The sequence below is a fragment of the Mastomys coucha genome, unplaced genomic scaffold (genome assembly GCF_008632895.1).
Source record: "Mastomys coucha isolate ucsf_1 unplaced genomic scaffold, UCSF_Mcou_1 pScaffold20, whole genome shotgun sequence".
NCBI classification, from domain to species: Eukaryota; Metazoa; Chordata; class Mammalia; order Rodentia; family Muridae; genus Mastomys; species Mastomys coucha.
The window spans coordinates 106758471-106776273 of record NW_022196903.1 but is presented as its reverse complement, the minus strand read 5'-3'; the positions used below and the strand labels follow the sequence as shown (position 1 = coordinate 106776273).

At 45.0% G+C, this 17803-nt stretch overlaps 2 protein-coding genes across 10 annotated transcripts in view; one reads left to right on the top strand and one right to left on the bottom strand.

The window, feature by feature from the left end:
• The first annotated feature begins 1998 nt into the window (after positions 1-1998).
• Fancd2os (FANCD2 opposite strand) lies at positions 1999-9287 on the top strand. 8 transcript variants are annotated; one of them, XM_031382934.1, is made up of 4 exons: positions 2174-2279; positions 2694-2760; positions 4497-4594; positions 5119-6385. In XM_031382934.1, exon 4 carries the CDS (start codon positions 5127-5129, stop codon positions 5661-5663), a length of 537 nt encoding a protein of 178 aa, XP_031238794.1. In that variant the 5' UTR covers positions 2174-2279; positions 2694-2760; positions 4497-4594; positions 5119-5126; the 3' UTR covers positions 5664-6385. The 8 variants fall into 8 exon arrangements, with proteins under 8 accessions (XP_031238792.1, XP_031238796.1, XP_031238791.1 ...); XM_031382936.1 differs by lacking the exons at positions 2174-2279; positions 4497-4594 and adding an exon at positions 2029-2072; XM_031382931.1 differs by lacking the exons at positions 2694-2760; positions 4497-4594 and adding an exon at positions 9180-9287 and having other exon boundaries at positions 2052-2279; positions 5119-5707.
• The window catches only part of Fancd2 (FA complementation group D2), a 65999-nt gene continuing 54335 nt past the window's right edge, over positions 6140-17803 (bottom strand). For both annotated transcript variants that reach the window (XM_031382927.1, XM_031382928.1), the window contains exons 37-44: positions 17339-17432; positions 16743-16814; positions 16048-16086; positions 14223-14297; positions 13261-13335; positions 11149-11295; positions 9301-9402; positions 6140-7256 (exon numbers count right to left, since the gene is read on the bottom strand). In XM_031382927.1, the coding sequence (XP_031238787.1) occupies positions 7185-7256; positions 9301-9402; positions 11149-11295; positions 13261-13335; positions 14223-14297; positions 16048-16086; positions 16743-16814; positions 17339-17432 (676 nt within the window). In that variant the 3' untranslated portion in view covers positions 6140-7184. The remainder of the gene's footprint in view (positions 7257-9300; positions 9403-11148; positions 11296-13260; positions 13336-14222; positions 14298-16047; positions 16087-16742; positions 16815-17338; positions 17433-17803) is intronic.

Below are 17803 nucleotides of genomic sequence, written 5' to 3'. Positions count from 1 at the left end.
AACTAATGAAATTTCTATCAAGAACTGCAAAAATAATCTCCAACCTTTTCACTTAATCATTTCATTAAGAAAATTGTTAAAGGAACTGGTCACTGTCATTATCGAACATGCTTGTAATTTCAGCACTCAAGAGACTAAGGCAGAAGGCCTGTCCTGAGTCTAAGGCCAGCTGGAACACACAGCAAAGCCCAATGAAATAAACACTTTAACCATAAGAATTGGGCTTTGAGGTAATGTCTGCTATAATAATTGCAGTAAAGCCAAACAATGGTATAGTCAATCCATGTGTGGTGGTTTGAACAGGTTTGGCCTGCATAAATCTTTTAATGCTTGGCCAATGAGGAGTGGCTCTATTGGGAAGTGTGGCCTTGTTGTAATGGGTGTGCCACTGTGGGCATGAGCTTTGAGGTTTCCTAGTGTTCAAAGTCTGCCTCTGCCCAGTGTGGAATCTCCTGGCTGCCTGCAGAAGACACTTTCTCCTGGCAGCCTTCAGATCAAGATGGAGAACTCTTGGTTCCTCCTGCACCAAGTTGGCCTGCTGGATACCATACTTACCACCACCGTGATGATAATGGACTGAACCTTTGAAATTGTAAAACAGCTCTAATTAAATGTTTGCCTTCATAGGGGTTGCCTTGGAAAAAAAAAAGAGAGAGAGAAGCCGGGCAGTGGTGGCACACGCCTTTAATCCCAGCACTTGGGAGGCAGAGGCAGGCAGATTTCTGAGTTTGAGGCCAGCCTGGTCTATGGAGTGAGTTCCAGGACAGCCAGGGCTGCACAGAGAAACCCTGTCTCGAAAAAACAAACAAACAAAAAAGAGTGCTACAGTAGGCTCGTGGTGGTGGCGCACGCCTTTAATCCCAGCACTTGGGAGGCAGAGGAAGGTGGATTTCTGAGTTCAATGCCAGCCTGGTCTACAGAGTGAGTTCCAGGATAGCCAGGGCTACACAGAGAAACCCTGTCTGGAAAAATAAAAACAAGAACAAAACAAAAGAACTCCAAAGAGTTCTACAATAAAGAAATCCAGGGCTAATTTTGTGTTTAAGAAAAGAACAGTACAGGCTAGAGAGATGGCTCAGTGGTTAAGAGCACTGGCTGCTCTTCCAGAGGTCCTGAGTTCAATTCCCAGCAATCATCTGGTGGCTCACAACCATCTGTAATGGGATTAGATGCCCTCTTTTGGTGTGTCTGAAGACAGAGACAGTGTACAGTGTACACATATACAAAATAAAAAAAAGAAAAGCTGTCCATCGTTAGTTCATCAATCCTCCCTTCAGACACTTACATACTATGAGACTGAAATTACTGGGGGAGGGGCAACTTCTGCCTTCCACAATCATTCATGCTAATGAAGACGCTGCTCACACCATATTTTTGCCATGGTAAACCATGTGTCTCAGCATTGGACACAAGATAGAGCATCCTGAGGTTTAACATAAGACAGAAGTAAGTATGAGGCTGGAGAGACAGCTTAGCAGTTGAGAGTACTTGATCTTGTAGTTTCTAATGGTCCCCAAGGTCTCCTACACAGATATATTGCACATAAACCCACACAGGCAAACACAAACTTAAAATGATCTTTTGAAGTTAAAGAAGACAAGTTTTCAGTCAGAAAGTTAAGGGAACGTGTGGGTTCTTCTCTTTTCTTAACGGGTGAACATTTATAATTCTCTTTTCTTGTATTGGAGTCCTTCCAGTACAGTAATAAAAACCTTTTCAAGCACTGCACAGTGTGACCAGGGTATAATAAATAAAGGTTAATTTAACACTAACTACAAGTCTTGGAATCTGACCACAATCTTTGATGTGGGGGGAGGGAGGGTTGTCCTCTATGCCCCTGTCAAATGCACACAGGTGTAATGCAGGGATAGAAAGGAACTGAAGGTGTGGCTGGAGCTGTTCAAGTCAGAGGTCTTCTAGACCCACGTTTCCAGCTACATCCCCGCCCCACGCCCTCCCCCGCCCGGCCCCTGCCTCCCGGGGCCTGAGTCACAAAGGCGGTTGCTAGGCGTCGAGTGGAGAAAAGATGCAGCATCTACCCTGGAGCTTGCAATCGGAGTGGAGTTTAGTAGGTGAGCCCCCGGCCCGGATGGTGATGGTGGGTCCGGGCCCGGGCTCCCAACACTGCCCCGGCCTTGGCCAGGGCCGTGTGGCTCCCGCTCAGGGGGAGGGACTTCCAGGGAGACAAGCCTGTTCTCGAAGCACTCCAGCCTCTCGGGATCTTTTCACAGTTCATGAGGACTACAGCTGCACTTTGGCGCTGCCGTCCCCTTTCCCAGGTGGGGAAATCGAGGATCCTGGTTCCTTAGAAGGAAGGCGCCAATAAAAACGATGCCTTTTTTGGACAGGGGAACTAAGTGTTCCCCCGTGTGGGGCTAGAACAGCAGCTTGTATAGAATCCCTAGATCACCCCCTATCCCTACTCCAGGTGATGCTGGGGACTAGGCAGAACCATTTTTATTTAAACCTTGAAAGAAGGAGTGGAAAGACCTGGAGTCCAAAGTCCTCCCATCCCTATTGGTTTAGGTTGGACAAAGCTCTGTTTGCTTTTGCTGTTTCTTTTTTAAGGTGATGAGTCTATAAATGAATTTTAAAAAATATTTAGAGGCATTAATACTCTCCATCCACTCTGCCATGGCGGTGTGCCAGAGACCCCCTCTAGAGGTTTTGTTTGTATGTTTTTGTTTTTCCAGACAAGGCCATAACCTTTGCAGCCCAGGCAGTTATTGAACTCATAGCAATTCTGCTTCAGCCTCTCAAGTAGGTATCTTATGTATAAAAACATATATACCTTTACATGGGAGAGTCAATGAACAAATTTTAAAGGCTAGCCTTCAAACTCTCCCTTATGGATTGTATCTCTTCCAAGGGGCTGTGCCTCTCAAGTCCCGAGATGACAGCACTGGATATCTGCTCTTAAATTCAAGATATCTAGCACTGAATGCCTTTCAAAAGCAGTTTGGAATAGACAGCTGTACTCCGAGTGTAAGTTTCTCTTCCTAAGGCAGCCCAGATATAGGAAACATAGCAACTTGCAAACGTACTGCATAAACTTGAGAGATGCTATCAACTAGAGGAAATCAGCGAATTAACTTAGTCCTAATCATTGTCAAAGGGCATTTTCATGTTGAAATGTTACATATGTGTGTGTGTGTGTATTGAGCCTCACTGTGGAGGTGGCAGCCTTTTGGTGACAGTAACTACTGGACAGTCTGTCTTGATGTTAACGAGGGGACAAAGACTTAGACTTGGCTGAAAAAAAGAACCTACCTGCTGGGGCCGAATAGGTAAGATGGGTCAGAGCATGCGACCTATACAGAAATGGGACTTGTAATGGTCCTTCACATAAGAGGAAGGTGCTTAGAAAAGGCTAGCTTCTCCTGAATTCAGTAGACACTGTCAATTTGGAAGTAGAATGACAGAAAATCAAAATTCTACTTGGATAAATTTTGAGTTTAAATATGCTCCCAGCACGCACATAAGGAGAATTCAAGGCATTATCCAGTAGGTATCTTATGTATAAAAACATATAAACCTTTACATGGGAGAGTCAATGAACAAATTTTAAAGGCTAGCCTTCAAACTCTCCCTTATGGATTGTATCTCTTCCAAGGGGCTGTGTAAGCTGCCCAGCACTCTAGAGTTCTCTTCTGTCAGAATGCTTTTAGGGACAAGAGACTGTCCCAGTAATAATTTTGTTTTGGGGTTGGGTTTTCTGCTGTTGTTAAGTCTTTGTTTTTTGTTTTGTTTTGGACAGGATCTCCTTATGTATCCCTGGCTATCCTTGATTTCAGAGATCACCTGCCTAAGACTTATATGTGTATATCTATATGCTCAGGTATTGGCAGAAGACAGAAAATTCCCCCATTGGATCCTCTGGAGCTGTAGTTATAGACAGATGTAAAATGCCCTACATGGGAGCTGGGAACCAAATTCAGGTTCCCTGAAATAGTAGCAAGTATTCTAGTTTTTTTTTTTTTTAAGATTTATTTATTTTATTTATATGAGTACATTGTAGCTGTCTTCAGACACACCAGAAAAGGGCATTAGATCCTATTATAATAGGTGGTTGTGAGCCACCATCTGGTTGCTGGGAATTGAACTCAGGACCTTTAGAAGAGCAATCAGTGCTCTTAACTGCTGAGTCATCTCTCCAGCTCCCAGGAGCAAGTATTCTCTGTTTTGTTTTTGCTTTTTGAGACAGGGCTTCTCTGTGTAGCCCTGGCTATCCTGGAACTTACTCTGTAGACTAGGCCGGCCTCGAACTCAGAGATCCACCTGCCTCTGCCTCCCAAGTGCTGGGATTAAAGGCATGCGCCACCATGCCCGGCTAGGAGCAAGTATTCTTAACTGTCCGGCCAGCTCTCCAGTACATTCTGGGGGTGGGGTGGGGGGTGCTGGGTCTCACTATGTATTCAGTCCTGGCAGGTTTGGAGCTCACTGTGTAAAACAGTCTTGCCTCCAGCTTGTAATGACCCTCTACCTCTACCTTCCAGGTGTTAAGAATATAGTAGGCATAAATCACCAATCCAGGGACTGTTTTATGGTGGATGTCTTCATGGGTAGAGACTGGAGGTTTCTTAAAAGTCACACTGTAAGTAGTCTGCACACTGTACCGTGCGGCAGAACCTTTGGGGGATTTGCATGTATGCAAACTTCTGGACCCCACCCCGTTTCTAAGGCAGTAGGTCTGAGATGGGGCCCCAGGAGCTTGCATATTTATCAAATCCTTAATGATGTTAAAACTGCTAGTTCAAGCATTATACTTTGAGAGCTCTGACAAAGTACATGTTACAAATACTTGTAAGACATGGGTGGTTTTCTTCTCCTCAAATAAGGTCTCATCATGAAGTCCAGTCACTTTTGCCCCCCAGCCAACACCCCATAACATTGATTAAGATACTCCATTGAGACAAATTGGTATCATCTGTAGAATGGGATAACTTTCTTACAGGGGCTTGGCAAAGTTTAATGAAGTTTCAGTGTCTTGCCCTTTCCAGACCTCCTGACCCATCAGGTACTGGCATCTGTTGTGCAGGAACCACTAAGCTTGTCAGTAATGAGACAGCTGTGAATTTGCACAGCAGGGAGATTCCATGTCTGATTCCTTTCCTTTAGGACTGTCAATGGCAGGCTACCAGCTCTGGTCACCATGGACCCCACTGGATGAGAGCTTCCAATGGCTGCGGCACACTACACCTACCCCCTCCTCCAAACACCCTTTTAGGGCCTCGCCTTGCTTCCCCCACACCCCCTCTGACCTTGAAGTGCAGTTGTGCCTTCAAGAAGTCACACTTGTCCTAGACAGCCCACTTGTGGAACCTGGAGAGAGCCCCAAGTTACCCTGTCACACATCAGAGCTCCGAGCCGTGAGTAACAAGAAGGGAGTGGTGAGGAGACCCAAGCCAGTCCGCCTCAGTGGAGTGGATTCTGTTTTTGGTAGGGTCATCACAGCCCAGCCACCCAAGTGGACTGGAACCTTCAGAGTTTCCGACAAGTCAGCCTTCTGCAAAATAATCAGCAGGGAGCACCAGTGGCCTACAGGACTGAAGGAGCCTCAGATCCAAATGACAGTGACTATGTGCAAACAGATGCTTCGCTCAATTCTCTTGCTGTATGCTACTTACAAGAAGTGCACCTTTGCCTTGCAGCACTCCAAGTGAAGGGTCCCCATTGGACCCTGTGTGCCAGCCACACCAGCTCTCTGGTATGTACCCAAAGCTTGCACAGACCTATCCACATAAATCAAACTGACATCATGCCAGATATTTTGCCTTTGGGTCAAGCTGTGACAGTTCAGGAGATCCCCTTCTCCCTTCTCTTCAGAACTAGGACCATGATACTGAGCAAGAAAGAGCATTTCCACTCTAAAGCTGAATGGCCATTTAAAAGTAAACCTAACTCTGATGTCCACATGTGGTAATGATTACCTTATCATATAAGTCAGCCTAGTGTGAGCACAGCTTAAATGCCAAAGACAATGATGAGCTGGTGAAGAAAGGGATGCCAAGAAAAGACAGGTATGGATCTCTGGGTAGCAGAGGATGAAGGGGTCAAAAATCTGTACATGGGTTAAGGACTAATTTAAAAACAGCATTCCCTCCTCAAACCAATGTGAACAAGAAAAAAACCCAACAGCCCAACAAAACAACTTTAATACTGGTATGAGTGAAAATATTAGCAAACATTAAATAATCTTAATGGCATAGTGAGGAAGGGCCTGGCAGCAGCTCTGAGACTGGGCTTCCTGGCAGAAGACAGAAGAATCCCCTATTTTAGCTCCTGATGTTCTATTTCTAATAAACTACAATTATTGTGTATGATTCTTACAAATAGATTCCAGGCATAATTGAGAATAATGTGGAAATAAATACTATATATACATCCAAAGCAAGCACATGTTTGATGATGTCTTCCTTCCTTTTATACTAATAACCAAAAATTTTAAAAGGGAGCTGGTAAGGTGGCTAAGCATGTAAAGGTTGGGAATTTGAACCCTGGAACCCACATGGTGGAAGAAGAGGGCTCACTCCCATAAGTTGTCCTCTGACCTCCACATATGCACAATGGCACATACATGCCCATACACATATATTGAAAAATGTTTAAAAATTCAAAAATAATGTTCAAACCCCTCCTGGTTAATGTATCTAATACCACAATAGCCAGGGCTATGTAAAGAGATGCTGACACAAACCAAACCAAACCAAACCAAACATTGATCATTGATAAGAAGGTCGAGTCCAGGAAGATGATGGAACACACTTTTAGGGCACCAGTACGACTGCACAAACCCCAACTCAATCTCACCTAATCCTTGGATAATGAGACACATCTAAAGTGAGGAAAAAGGTAGTTGAGATAAGACTCAGAAACGGACTTATTTACAAAGCTACCATAGGCCTAAATTTTAGTTTCAAAACGCCAAGGCTCAGCTATAGCATCTACACTGCAGCTCAGCCATGTTCATCCAAACCACCGACGGATGCTTCACTGGACTCCTGACCAGGGGCCTGGAGGTTAGACAACCTGTGAAGTCAGTCCACCGGGAAATTAACACCCTTTCTTGATGGACAAACAGGATGCTTCTGGTTAGAAAGGCAGATGCCACCAGACTTCAAACCCCAAAGAGAAAATGAGTGAGAGTCCGCCAGAGGTGAGCAGGGTGGCCATGTCACTCGGCTCTAACTGGAGCTGTCGTCACTTTCATCACTGTCCTGGTCCTTCTGTCCATCACTTGCTTCATCCTCCCCATCCTAAGGGAAAAGAAGAAAAAAGCACTTTAGGCCAGTTCTCGCAGCACTGCTCTCACGATGTACACCACACCATCTTTGCTCTTCCAAGCCATGAAGAGCTAACAATGTTGGAAGCTGAAGCAGACACTCCCCTCCTGCTTGCTTTTTGTTGAGACAAGATCTCAGCTAGCTCAAGACCTCTCACACTTGTATTGCCAGGAAGACCTTGAGTGTGTGAGCTTCCTCTATCTCCACTTTCCAGCACCCCCTGGGCTGGGATTACAGGCACATTCTCACACCCTTGGCCCCCTTTAAAATCTGATTTTTTGAGATGGGATCTCATTATGTGGCTCTTGACTGGCCTCATACTCAGGAGATCCACCTGCCTCTGCCTCCCAAGTGCTGGGACTATAGGCATGAGCCATCATACATACTTAGTTCCCCCATACTCCATAATTCTTGACATGAATTATAACCCAAAGCCATGGAGAAAGGTTTTTATTTGTTGAGATAGGGTCTCACTGTGTAAACCTATCTAACTCAAAACTAGCTATGTAGGCCAGGTTGACCTTGAACCCACCAAGATCCATCTGCCTCTGCTTCCTTAGTGCTGTGATTAAAGGTATAAGCCACCACATTCATCCCCAAAAGTCATTTTATTAATGAACTATTTACAACTGAAGCAAATCTGCATGATCTCTAAATAAACCAAAGCTCTCTAGCAGTTCTTTAGGCATAAAACACAGAAACAAAGTCACATTATCAATTCAATATATAGAGCAAGCCTTCATATGGTAAAACTCTGGAGGACTGTGAGTTCAAGGCCAGCCTTGGCCACATAGCAAGATTCTGCATATGTAAAGGAATAAAGAGGCAATATGTATAAGTGTTATGTGTATGAAGCAAAAGTTACTACAAGTCCTGGCATATACCAACGGGAGTCCAGCATGAAGCTGATTTGCTCCTCTACTATGTGATTATGTAGTGGAAGCACAGCATACTAAGTACTTCAGATCCCTATGAGAGTAAGCGGAAGAGGTCCATAATAGGACTCAGATAGAGCCTTAGATTCAGACTTCATAATGGACAGTCTTTCTGTGCACAGCTGCTAGCTAAACTGCCCAGTATGCAAAACTAATGCAAAACCAAATGCACACATTTTCTTTAGCTTACTTTAAATCTGCAATAGCATTTAGGAAAAAATATGAATTTATATTATTTTATTTCTCTGTTTTGGCAGCTTGACTTTAGGCTGGAGAGATGGGTCAGTGTCATTAAGAGCTGGCTGTTCTTCCAGAGGATGTAGGTTCAACACCCTAAACCCACATGGTGGCTCGAAACTCTAATTCCAGTCCTGGGGGTACAACAACCCTCTTCTGGCTCCCATAGGTGCTGCATGCACACGGTGCATAGAAAAACATGTACAAAAAATACTCATAATCATTCAAAAAGACGCGCGTGTGCACACACACAGACACACAGACAGACAGACAGACAGACAGACAGACACGCACCCCTGAAATGCCCTGGCATAGTAGTTCATGTCTTTAATCTCATCAGTTGGGAGGCACAGGCAGGCAGATCTCTGTGATTTTAAAGCTACTCTGATCTACATAGTTCAGGCCAGCCAGGACTGCCAAACAAACAAAAGTTAAAATGGTTTAATTAATTTTTAACAATGAAAATGCTTGTCACGCCTCCATTCTAGAACACTTTTCTATACAAGATCACGGAAAACAGGGTGCTATATAACAGAAGAAAAAAAACCCTCCATTTTGTTTTTGGTACAGAAGACTGAATGCACAAATGTGCAAATTCTAAGCACACGCTCTACTACTGAGTTAAAATTGCCCTGAGGTTGCAAATTTTCAACATACCTTGAGAGGATGTAATTGAATTTTACGGATCCCAAAGCATTCATAAAAGCTTTTTTTTTTTTTGTAGGGAATGGAGATGGGCACAGAATTATTTAACAACGGATACATAGAGAAAAATCCTGTACTTTCTGCTAACAAAGAATACTTAATAAATGGTCCACCAGTGCCAGATCAGCCTGTGCAGCTACCTCTGGTGCTCTGTTCCCGGAGACGCGGGATGTCATGCCATCTTCACTGTCCTCTGCAGTGCTCTCTGGGGAAGAGGAATGCTGGGAAACAATCTCTTCACCCTAAACATAGAAGAAGCAGAACAGATAGCTGTAATAGCACCTTTACGGTTCAGGGAGGCCGGCTTCTAGGTGTTAGAGAAGAAATATTCTAGCCATTCAAACTCTGATCTATCATTCAGGGAAGCACCATTCAGCTCCAGGTTTCTGAGATGCTCATGGAAATGAGACATAATTCTATGTCCATTTTTGTATTCTAGTGTTACACTAGATTTTATACTAGTTGTTGTATTAGTGACTCTGTTAATGCCAAATATGGATCTAAATTGTCCCAAAGGCTAAGTCAGAACTTAGAAGAGAATCGAAGTTTGTGGTTAATGTGGGTTACGTAGCAAAAATATATTCCTATTGCCAAAAATATATTTCTCAATGCCTCAAGTACCACACACCAACCACAAATAGCCAGAGTCTGAGGAGTTGTCTAGACTCAAACCCTGACTCCACTAACTCACTGCTAAATGGTCTGTGAAAGTTAATATCCTGAGCTTTAGTTTTCTCCAAGAAAACAACAGAATCGACTTCATAAATTTGATTTGAAGAAAGAAAACCACTTTTTTCATACATACCAATATACACCTGAGCTAGAGGGGCTGGAGAGATGGCTCGGCAGCTGAGTGTTTACTGTTTTTACATGGGAGCCAGGTTTAGTGGTAGCTTACAACTGCTTAAAACTCCAATTCCAAGGAACTCAACACTTTCTTTTGGCCTGCTTTAGATCCTGCGTATATGTGGTGTACATACACTCATAGACGTACACATATATACACACTTTTAAAAGTTAAAAACAACCCTTAGCTCGTATGAGCGAGGAGGACTTGGACCTTAGAAGTGAGTGGTATTGAAATCCCACACCAGCGTCTCAGACACACAGGTCCAGGAGCTTGCCCACTTGTTAGAATAGGATAGACTGCTTTACGAGAAAATTTTAAGAGAAATTGTCCATATAAGAAAATGTTATAATTCTGCTCTCTGTGGGGCTCACAAGTGTCCCCTGGCACAGAGAAAGGGCTATGCTGACTTGCCTCCTTGGTTTTGGTTTTTGGAGACAGGGCCTCACTGTGTAGTCCTGGCTGTCCTAGAATTCACTCTGTAGACCAGGCTGCCTCTGCCTCCCATGTGCTGGGATTAAAGGCCTGTGTCACCACTGTCCAGTTAAATGATATTTTGAAAATGTTTTTACCTTTATTTTATTTTATGTCTATTAGCACTCTGCCTGCATGTGTGTCTGTGTACCATATGCATGCAGGCCCATGGAGGCCTATAGAGGAGTTTGGATCCCCTGAATTGGGGTTACATTTGTAAGCTACCATGTAAGTGCTGGGAATGGAACCTAAGTCCTCTGAAAGAGTAGCCAGTGCTCTTATGTTACATGCTCTCTCCAGCCTTATAGCCTTAAACAACCATAGATGTGATAATAGTAGTGCTTTTTCCCCATTAATGGGGACTGCCCCTAGTTCCTTACACAAGTACTCTACCCCTGAACTGTATCTCTAGCTTCCTCTATTTACTCTCAATTTTGTGACAGCTTTGCTAAACTGCCCAGGCTGATCTAGAACTCACACTGTAGCTGGGCAAGCCTTCAACTTGTGATCTTCCTGCATCAGCCTCACAGGTAGTTGGGATTATAAGCCTGTGCCACTAGGCTGAGCTGTTATTAGAACAGGGCTTGGGAAGCCTCTCATATTTCTTCTGACGCTCTTACAGAAAAACAGGACTGGGAGTGCATAACTGTCTAAATTTCAGGCTTACTTGTAAGTCTCGGTTTTTGAGAGTACCCAGCCAGAAAGCCTCTCTACAGTTGTTGAGGACGAGCATGGCTTTGACTCTGCAAACTAACAGCTCCAGTGACTTTTTGAGTAGAGGCACATGCTTGGTGAGTCTTGTGTCCTGATGAATCTGAAGAGAAATAAATCATCCAGAGTTATCATCATGTACCATATTTCTTGTACAGAAATGTTTGAATTTCTCATAACTGAACAGAAAGACAACATGACTGGTCGATATGGCCCAGAGACACATTCAACCAAAAAGTAACAGTTTGATGAGTGCGCCAAAGAGAATGTTAGATTAAAAACTTAAGACTAGGGCTGGCGAGATGGCTCAGCAGGTAAGAGCACTGACTGCTCTTCTGAAGGTCCTGAGTTCAGATCCCAGCAACCACATGGTGGCTCACAATCACCCATAATGAGATCAGATGCTCTCTTGTGCATCTGAAGACAGCTACAGTGAATTACCCTGGAGTGAGCGAGCGGGGTGGAGCTCAATTGCCAGCAGCCACAAGATGGCTCACGGTCATCTGTACAGCTACAGTGTACTCATACACATAAAATAAATAAATAAATCTTTAAAAAAAAAAACCCTTAAGACTAGAAGACATACCATCAATACCTCTAGGCTCCTCTTATAAGCTCTGTTGACTAATGATCAGCAGAAACAAAAAATTAGGTCTTGTTATCTTTTTTTCTTTTTCTTTTTTTGTTTGTTTGTTTGGTTTTTCGAGACAGGGTTTCTCTGTATATCCCTGGCTGTTCTGGAACTCACTCTGTAGAGGCTGGCCTTGAACTCAGAAATCCCCCTGCCTCTGCCCCCCAAATGCTGGGATTAAAGGCGTGTGCCACCACTGCCCAGCAGGTCTTGCAGCTTTAAGCCCCAGAAATTCCAGCTCAGCTTTTTCTAAACATAGAACCAGGGAAGAAATGAGTGGCAAACAAAACAAAACAAAACAAAAAAACGGTTCAAAGAATCATGCGGTTTCCCTGGGACCACAAGCCACAGTTTCTAGGTTCTTTCAGACAAACGTTCAAGAGCTTCAATTGGAGGGTTGTTGTTGTTGTTGTTGTTTTGTTGTCGTCATGCTTTCCCTAGGCCACCTGAGCCAGGGTCTCACTGTGCATCTCTGACTATCCTGGAACTCTCTGTACACCAGGCTGGCTTTAATCTACTCACCTAGACCCACCTGCTTCTGCCTCCCAAGTGCCATGATGCCTGGCTTAGGGAAGTCTTTTAATAAATACTCAGATATTCCCAAAAAAGGCAACCATGTCCTGAGGCTGACAAGCTCTCAGGCAGCTGGCTAAAAATACGTCTAGGCTGCAGCAGGTACCTGAAGCCTAGATGCATTCCTAGCCAGCACACACGGACGGTCCTCTGTCTGTGTGTGCTGGCTAGTTTTACATTAACTTGACACAGCTAGGGTCATCTGAGAGGAGGACCTTAATTGAGAAAATGCCTCTACAAGACTGAGCTGTAGGTGAGCCTTTAGGGCATTTTCTTAATTAACTGATGTGGGAGGTTCCAGCCCATGGCTGATGGGGCCACTTCTGAGCTGGTAGTTTTGGGTTCTACAAAAAAGGAGGCTGAGCAAGCCATAAGGAGTAAGCCAGTAAGCAGTACTCCTCCATGGCCTCTGCGTCAGCTGTTGCATCCAGGTTCCTGCATAGCATTAGTTCCTACCTTGGGTTCTCTAGGACACTGTGACAGTAACTCATCTAGGAGTGATCTGTACTCTCTTTACTCTTTCCCCTCCCCAAGAAATGGACTCTGGTTTGTCCTGAAACAGAGTCTTGCTATGTAGCCTAGGCCAGCCAGCCTGTGGTGCTAGGACAGGTACAACGTGTATCCTCGGAAGCATTTCAAGAGGAGACAGCTATAAAGTTTGAGTGCAAATGCAAAGCTTTCCCTTCTGATACCTGCCAGTCTCATTCAGCAACAGAGGATTTGCTTCCTCTAAAATTTAAAGTGCCTTCTTAACGGGGGTGAAAGCTGGGTGTGGTGGGCCTATAATCTCACAGGGAGACTAAGCATAAAGAGCTTCAGGCCACGGCCGGTTATGCTTTATAGCCAGACCTGCTCCTCTCTTACCTTGGAGTGTCCACAAAGGTGATGAAGTAGCCTCGTGTTCAACTGAAGGGTTTGAAGCAAGCTCAGAACATCTTCCTAAAAATAACAGAATTTAAAAATGTCCTGGTGTAACGTACTGTTATTTCAGATGTAAGCTGTTCTTGAAACCAGGGCTCCAGGGAGGGTAAACTCTGTAGCTCCCAGCCTGTATTACACTTATCTAAGCCTGGCTCTCAGATAGGAGCACTGTAGCTTCTCAGTTCTGTCCCTAGGCTCTATTAATCTGTCAACTAGTAAGAGCTAGATAGGTTCCTCGGTGTAGCCCTGGCTGCCTGGGAACTTGCTCTCTACCAGGCTGGTCTCAGACTTTAAGTAGGGAGCCACGTCTCAAGTTTCACATCTATAGGTTAGGATAAGATACTACCCCTTCTTTCTTTCATCACTAAATACTGCCAGTGTTTTGTAAAGCGCACCTTTCTATACATGTGTAAGAAATTCTGTTTCAGAGGAGGACCAGTGGGGAGGGAAAAAGGATAAGAAGGAAATGGGGGTATGTGTGATCAAATCATGTTAAACACAAACATATATGGCATAAAATAAATTTACACCCAAAACCCTTCTTACTCTCACCATGCCAGTTCCAAGTAGCACTTGGTTCTTGGTTCTAAAGGCATATCAAGCATGATTTACAGCCCAGTGGTTTCTAAAGTGTTTGCAGAGACACCGCTGCAGAAAAGCCAAGTGTGCAACAGCACAATGAGGTGCAGACTAAAGGGAGCAAGCCCAGAGACTGGGGAGAAGGGGAGCAGGTCTGAGCAGAGTGATGTGAGAGGCTCAGCTTACCTGGGCACTTCTGGCTATAGCTGGCATGCTGTTGCTTAGAACTGGTGCTCAGAGAATAGGCAACAGGACCCTGAAGCTCCAGCCCCCGCTCAGAAATACCCACCGATGCCCAGGGCAATGGCTCTGTTCTCAGCTCTTACCCGATGCTTTCTAAAGCTGAAGTCGAGGAGCGGCATACATTGCTTCAAAAAAGCCTCCACAAAGCGACGGCCATACTGAAGGGAGAGACAGTGGTACTGAGCTGCAGCTGAGGACCTTTACTGAAAAGCTCTCAGAAGAAGCAGCATAGGCTGCCTAGCTTTTATATCAGCACTTGTGTACATTCAAATAAATTGGGAGTGGTCTGGAAAGTTAATTTGGAGGATGTAACTAAAGTTGAAAAGCAAACAGATCTGTTACATACATAAATAAGCTCCAGAATGAACCAGACAGACCATGGCCAGAGCCCTTGTTCAGCTTAGAGAATACAGAGCAACAGCTGCACTGAAGCCTCTGAGCATGACTCAGTCTCAAAGGGAGAAATTTTGAGAGGACCAACGGAACACATGGGCATCTCCAATCAAATTACTCCTCCAATCCACTCATCTCCTAAGCGACCAAGAACGGTGCCACGCACTGGAGGGAGACACCAGGAGGACGGAAGAAGCATTCTCCCCGTAACTCTTTAGGCTTACCATCAAATCCAGGGCCAGACAGGGAAATCCCCATAGGAGAAGGGAAGGATTATGCAATTGTCAGAATATCAATCTGACATTCATAGACCACGCCAAGGACTTTTTCATTTGTCTTGTGGTACAAAGGACTGAACCTGGGGTCTTGCAGACACTAAGCAGTTCTCTACATCGGAGCAACATTCCCAGCCCTGGCCCTTGTAAAAAGGGAAACCATCCACTTGTTCTCTGCTGCCTGGAAATACTGCTGAGGTGTGCAAGGGTGAGTGCTGCTCTTTCTCCTTTGTTTGAGATAGGGTCTACCCTAGCAGCCCTAGCTGACCTGTGTAGATCAGGCTGGCCTCAAGCGCACAAATCTACTTGTTTCTGACTCCAAAGTGCTAGTATTAAAGGTAGCTGTAAGAATTGAGCAAACAGATACCTCATAAAAATACCGAGGAGCCAGGAATGTCCATCAAGCCTAAAGACAGAGAGCTTCAGAAGAGTTTACTGAACAAACATCCTAGGCAGAGGCAGGCGGATTTCCGAGTTCGAGGCCAGCCTGGTCTACAGAGTGAGTTCCAGGACAGCCAAGGCTACACAGAGAAACCCTGTCTGTGTGTGTGTGTGTGGGGGGGGACCGAAAAAAATCCCCAGAAAACAAAAAACAAAAACAACAACAACAAAAAAACCAAACATCCATCCCCAGGAGGTGCCCTAATTGTGGGAAGTAATGCCCAGTTCCAGGAAACGTCCCCAGTAGGGGGTGGATATCCCCTCAATCCCAACAGGTATCTCCTCCTCACCTGGGGTACAAAGGTCAATGGAAACAAAGAACAATGAGCTCCACCAATGAGAGATAACCAACTCATGCTGCAAACCTATGCTCTGGAAGGGTATTAAAAAGTGTGTGCTTTTGTTCCTCGGGGTCACCTTTGCCTGAATGCCAGACGACCCCAGGATTCTGGATTATTAAAAATCTCTTGCTGATTGCAGCGATCTCCGTCTCTATGTCTTTGTGAGTGGGACAACATCCTGGAGGTAAGACTCGGCTCTCCGAATCTTACATAGCCATGAGCACCCTGTTCTTAAACTCAGCTGCTCTGTAGCATTCAACCTAGTCTGACCAAAAATTCTACAACACATGAGAAAACTGCCTCCTTTACTGTAGAAAATGCTAGCCACTGTCTTCCTTATCTATTAGCATAGCCTCTGGCACATAAACGTGGTAAAAAGCAATTCCATTTAGCTGAGGCCCCTCGGAAATGACCCACAGGAAGAAAACACATCAAACAAAGCCTAGAAAATCTCTTACCTTTAAACACACATGCAGAACAGGATAACTGTCAAATACCTGGTCAGGAGAAAGATAAGAAACCAAACCTGAGGTTGGCTCCTTTGAGTTCCCAGCCTCCGTCCCACTGCACACAGCACGGCTGTGAGTGACACAGACAACTGTAATATGAAGAAGGTACACTGACAGTGCAGCAGAAAATTAATTACAGAAGAAGGAAACTTGTAACCCAAGTCCAAGACAAGCGAGAAAGGAGCCAAGGGGAGTAAGAAATTGATTCAAGCTAGGGATACAGAGAAGACAGCATTGTTAGAGGACTGCCACTCTGGTGTGAAACCTTAGGAGAGCCTGTGAGATGGAGAGGAGAGGAGTGGCAGCTCACTGAAAGCAGCTTAAGTATAACCCAGCAGCAGAGAATATAGAACTTGGGGGACAGTGAAGGCAATGGGGGTGGAAGTGCTCAGATCAGAGGATCCAAGGTAAGATGGGGGGATAAAATGGGACAGTGTCAGGGAGTAAACTTTGCAGTGCAGGTGGGAGGCAAAAAACGGGGAAAAAACCTACAGTAGCCAGAAGGGATTACCCAAAATGAACAGGGGTCACGGAAGGGAGGAAACAGGGCCCTGGGAAGGTGAGGAGAACAGCAGGCAGGTGCATTCTGGAAACCAGAAGCCTAGTGTCTAGGTTAGCTAGTGAGCAGGTCAGGGTCCCCATACTTTCATCAGATTGATAAGGATGCTGAAGTCTCGGACAGCCATGTTCCAATAGAGGAGCTTCTCTTCGTGAACCTGGGGACAGCCAAACATAGGCCTCTGAGCCACAGCCCAATGGAAACAGAAGCTGCCCTCCCACTACCACAGTTTGTCCATTGTCCCTTCTGAGGAGATGTGGCAACCAGTGTACTCCTCAGCAGGTTCACACACCATGGTAACACCAGAGCTCACACATTGGTACACAGTTACTTGCACATAGGCACAAGCCTCTGCTGCCACCACAGCTTTGTGGCTCCTGACTCTGGGTAGCCCATGTCTACCTCAGCTCTGACTGGGAGGCTGCCAAGGCCCATAGCATTCTCAAATAAGCTTGGTGTTCTTCAAGCCAGGTAGTGGCAAACTAGGCAGAAACAAGGGGAAAGAGCTCAGTTCTCATCTCCAACTACAGGGAAAAGTAATCAAACCAGAGCTTTGTGAAAGAACTCCTAGGTCTTGGCAACTGAAAGAAAATAGCTTAGGAGAAACTCTACCCACGAGATAAAGGAATCAATGCCCATGTAATCAAAGTGCACTTCTTTTTGAGGGGATCCCTGAGCCACCTGCTGCGAATCTGCTGCTGTGCCAGCCTGAAGACCCTTCACTGTCTTCTCGAGTTCAGCCATCATCACACGGAAGAATATGACAAAAGTGTGCCTATAAGGGGGAAAGCATGAATACCCACATGATGCGCAGCTTACAAATACTTCCAGAAAGTTCCCTGTGGGAGGAAGCCAGAAGACCAACAGTTATTTCTACCTCTGTCTCTGAATGTTTAGTAGGGTCTACTGAAGGAGGGTGATAGAAAGAAGGAAGAAATGAGCCTAGGGGGTGGCATTGTAGATCAGAAGATAACAGTGCATGCTGAGCATGTACTGGGTTCAGCATAAGTGAGATGGGCATCATGGTCCAAGCCTGCAGTCCTAGTAGTAAGGAGGAAGTGCGGGTAAGAGAATCAGAAGTTTAAGGTCATCTTGACTATAGGGGAGTGAGGCTAGCCTAGACTAGATGAGACCAGAGGGGGGGGG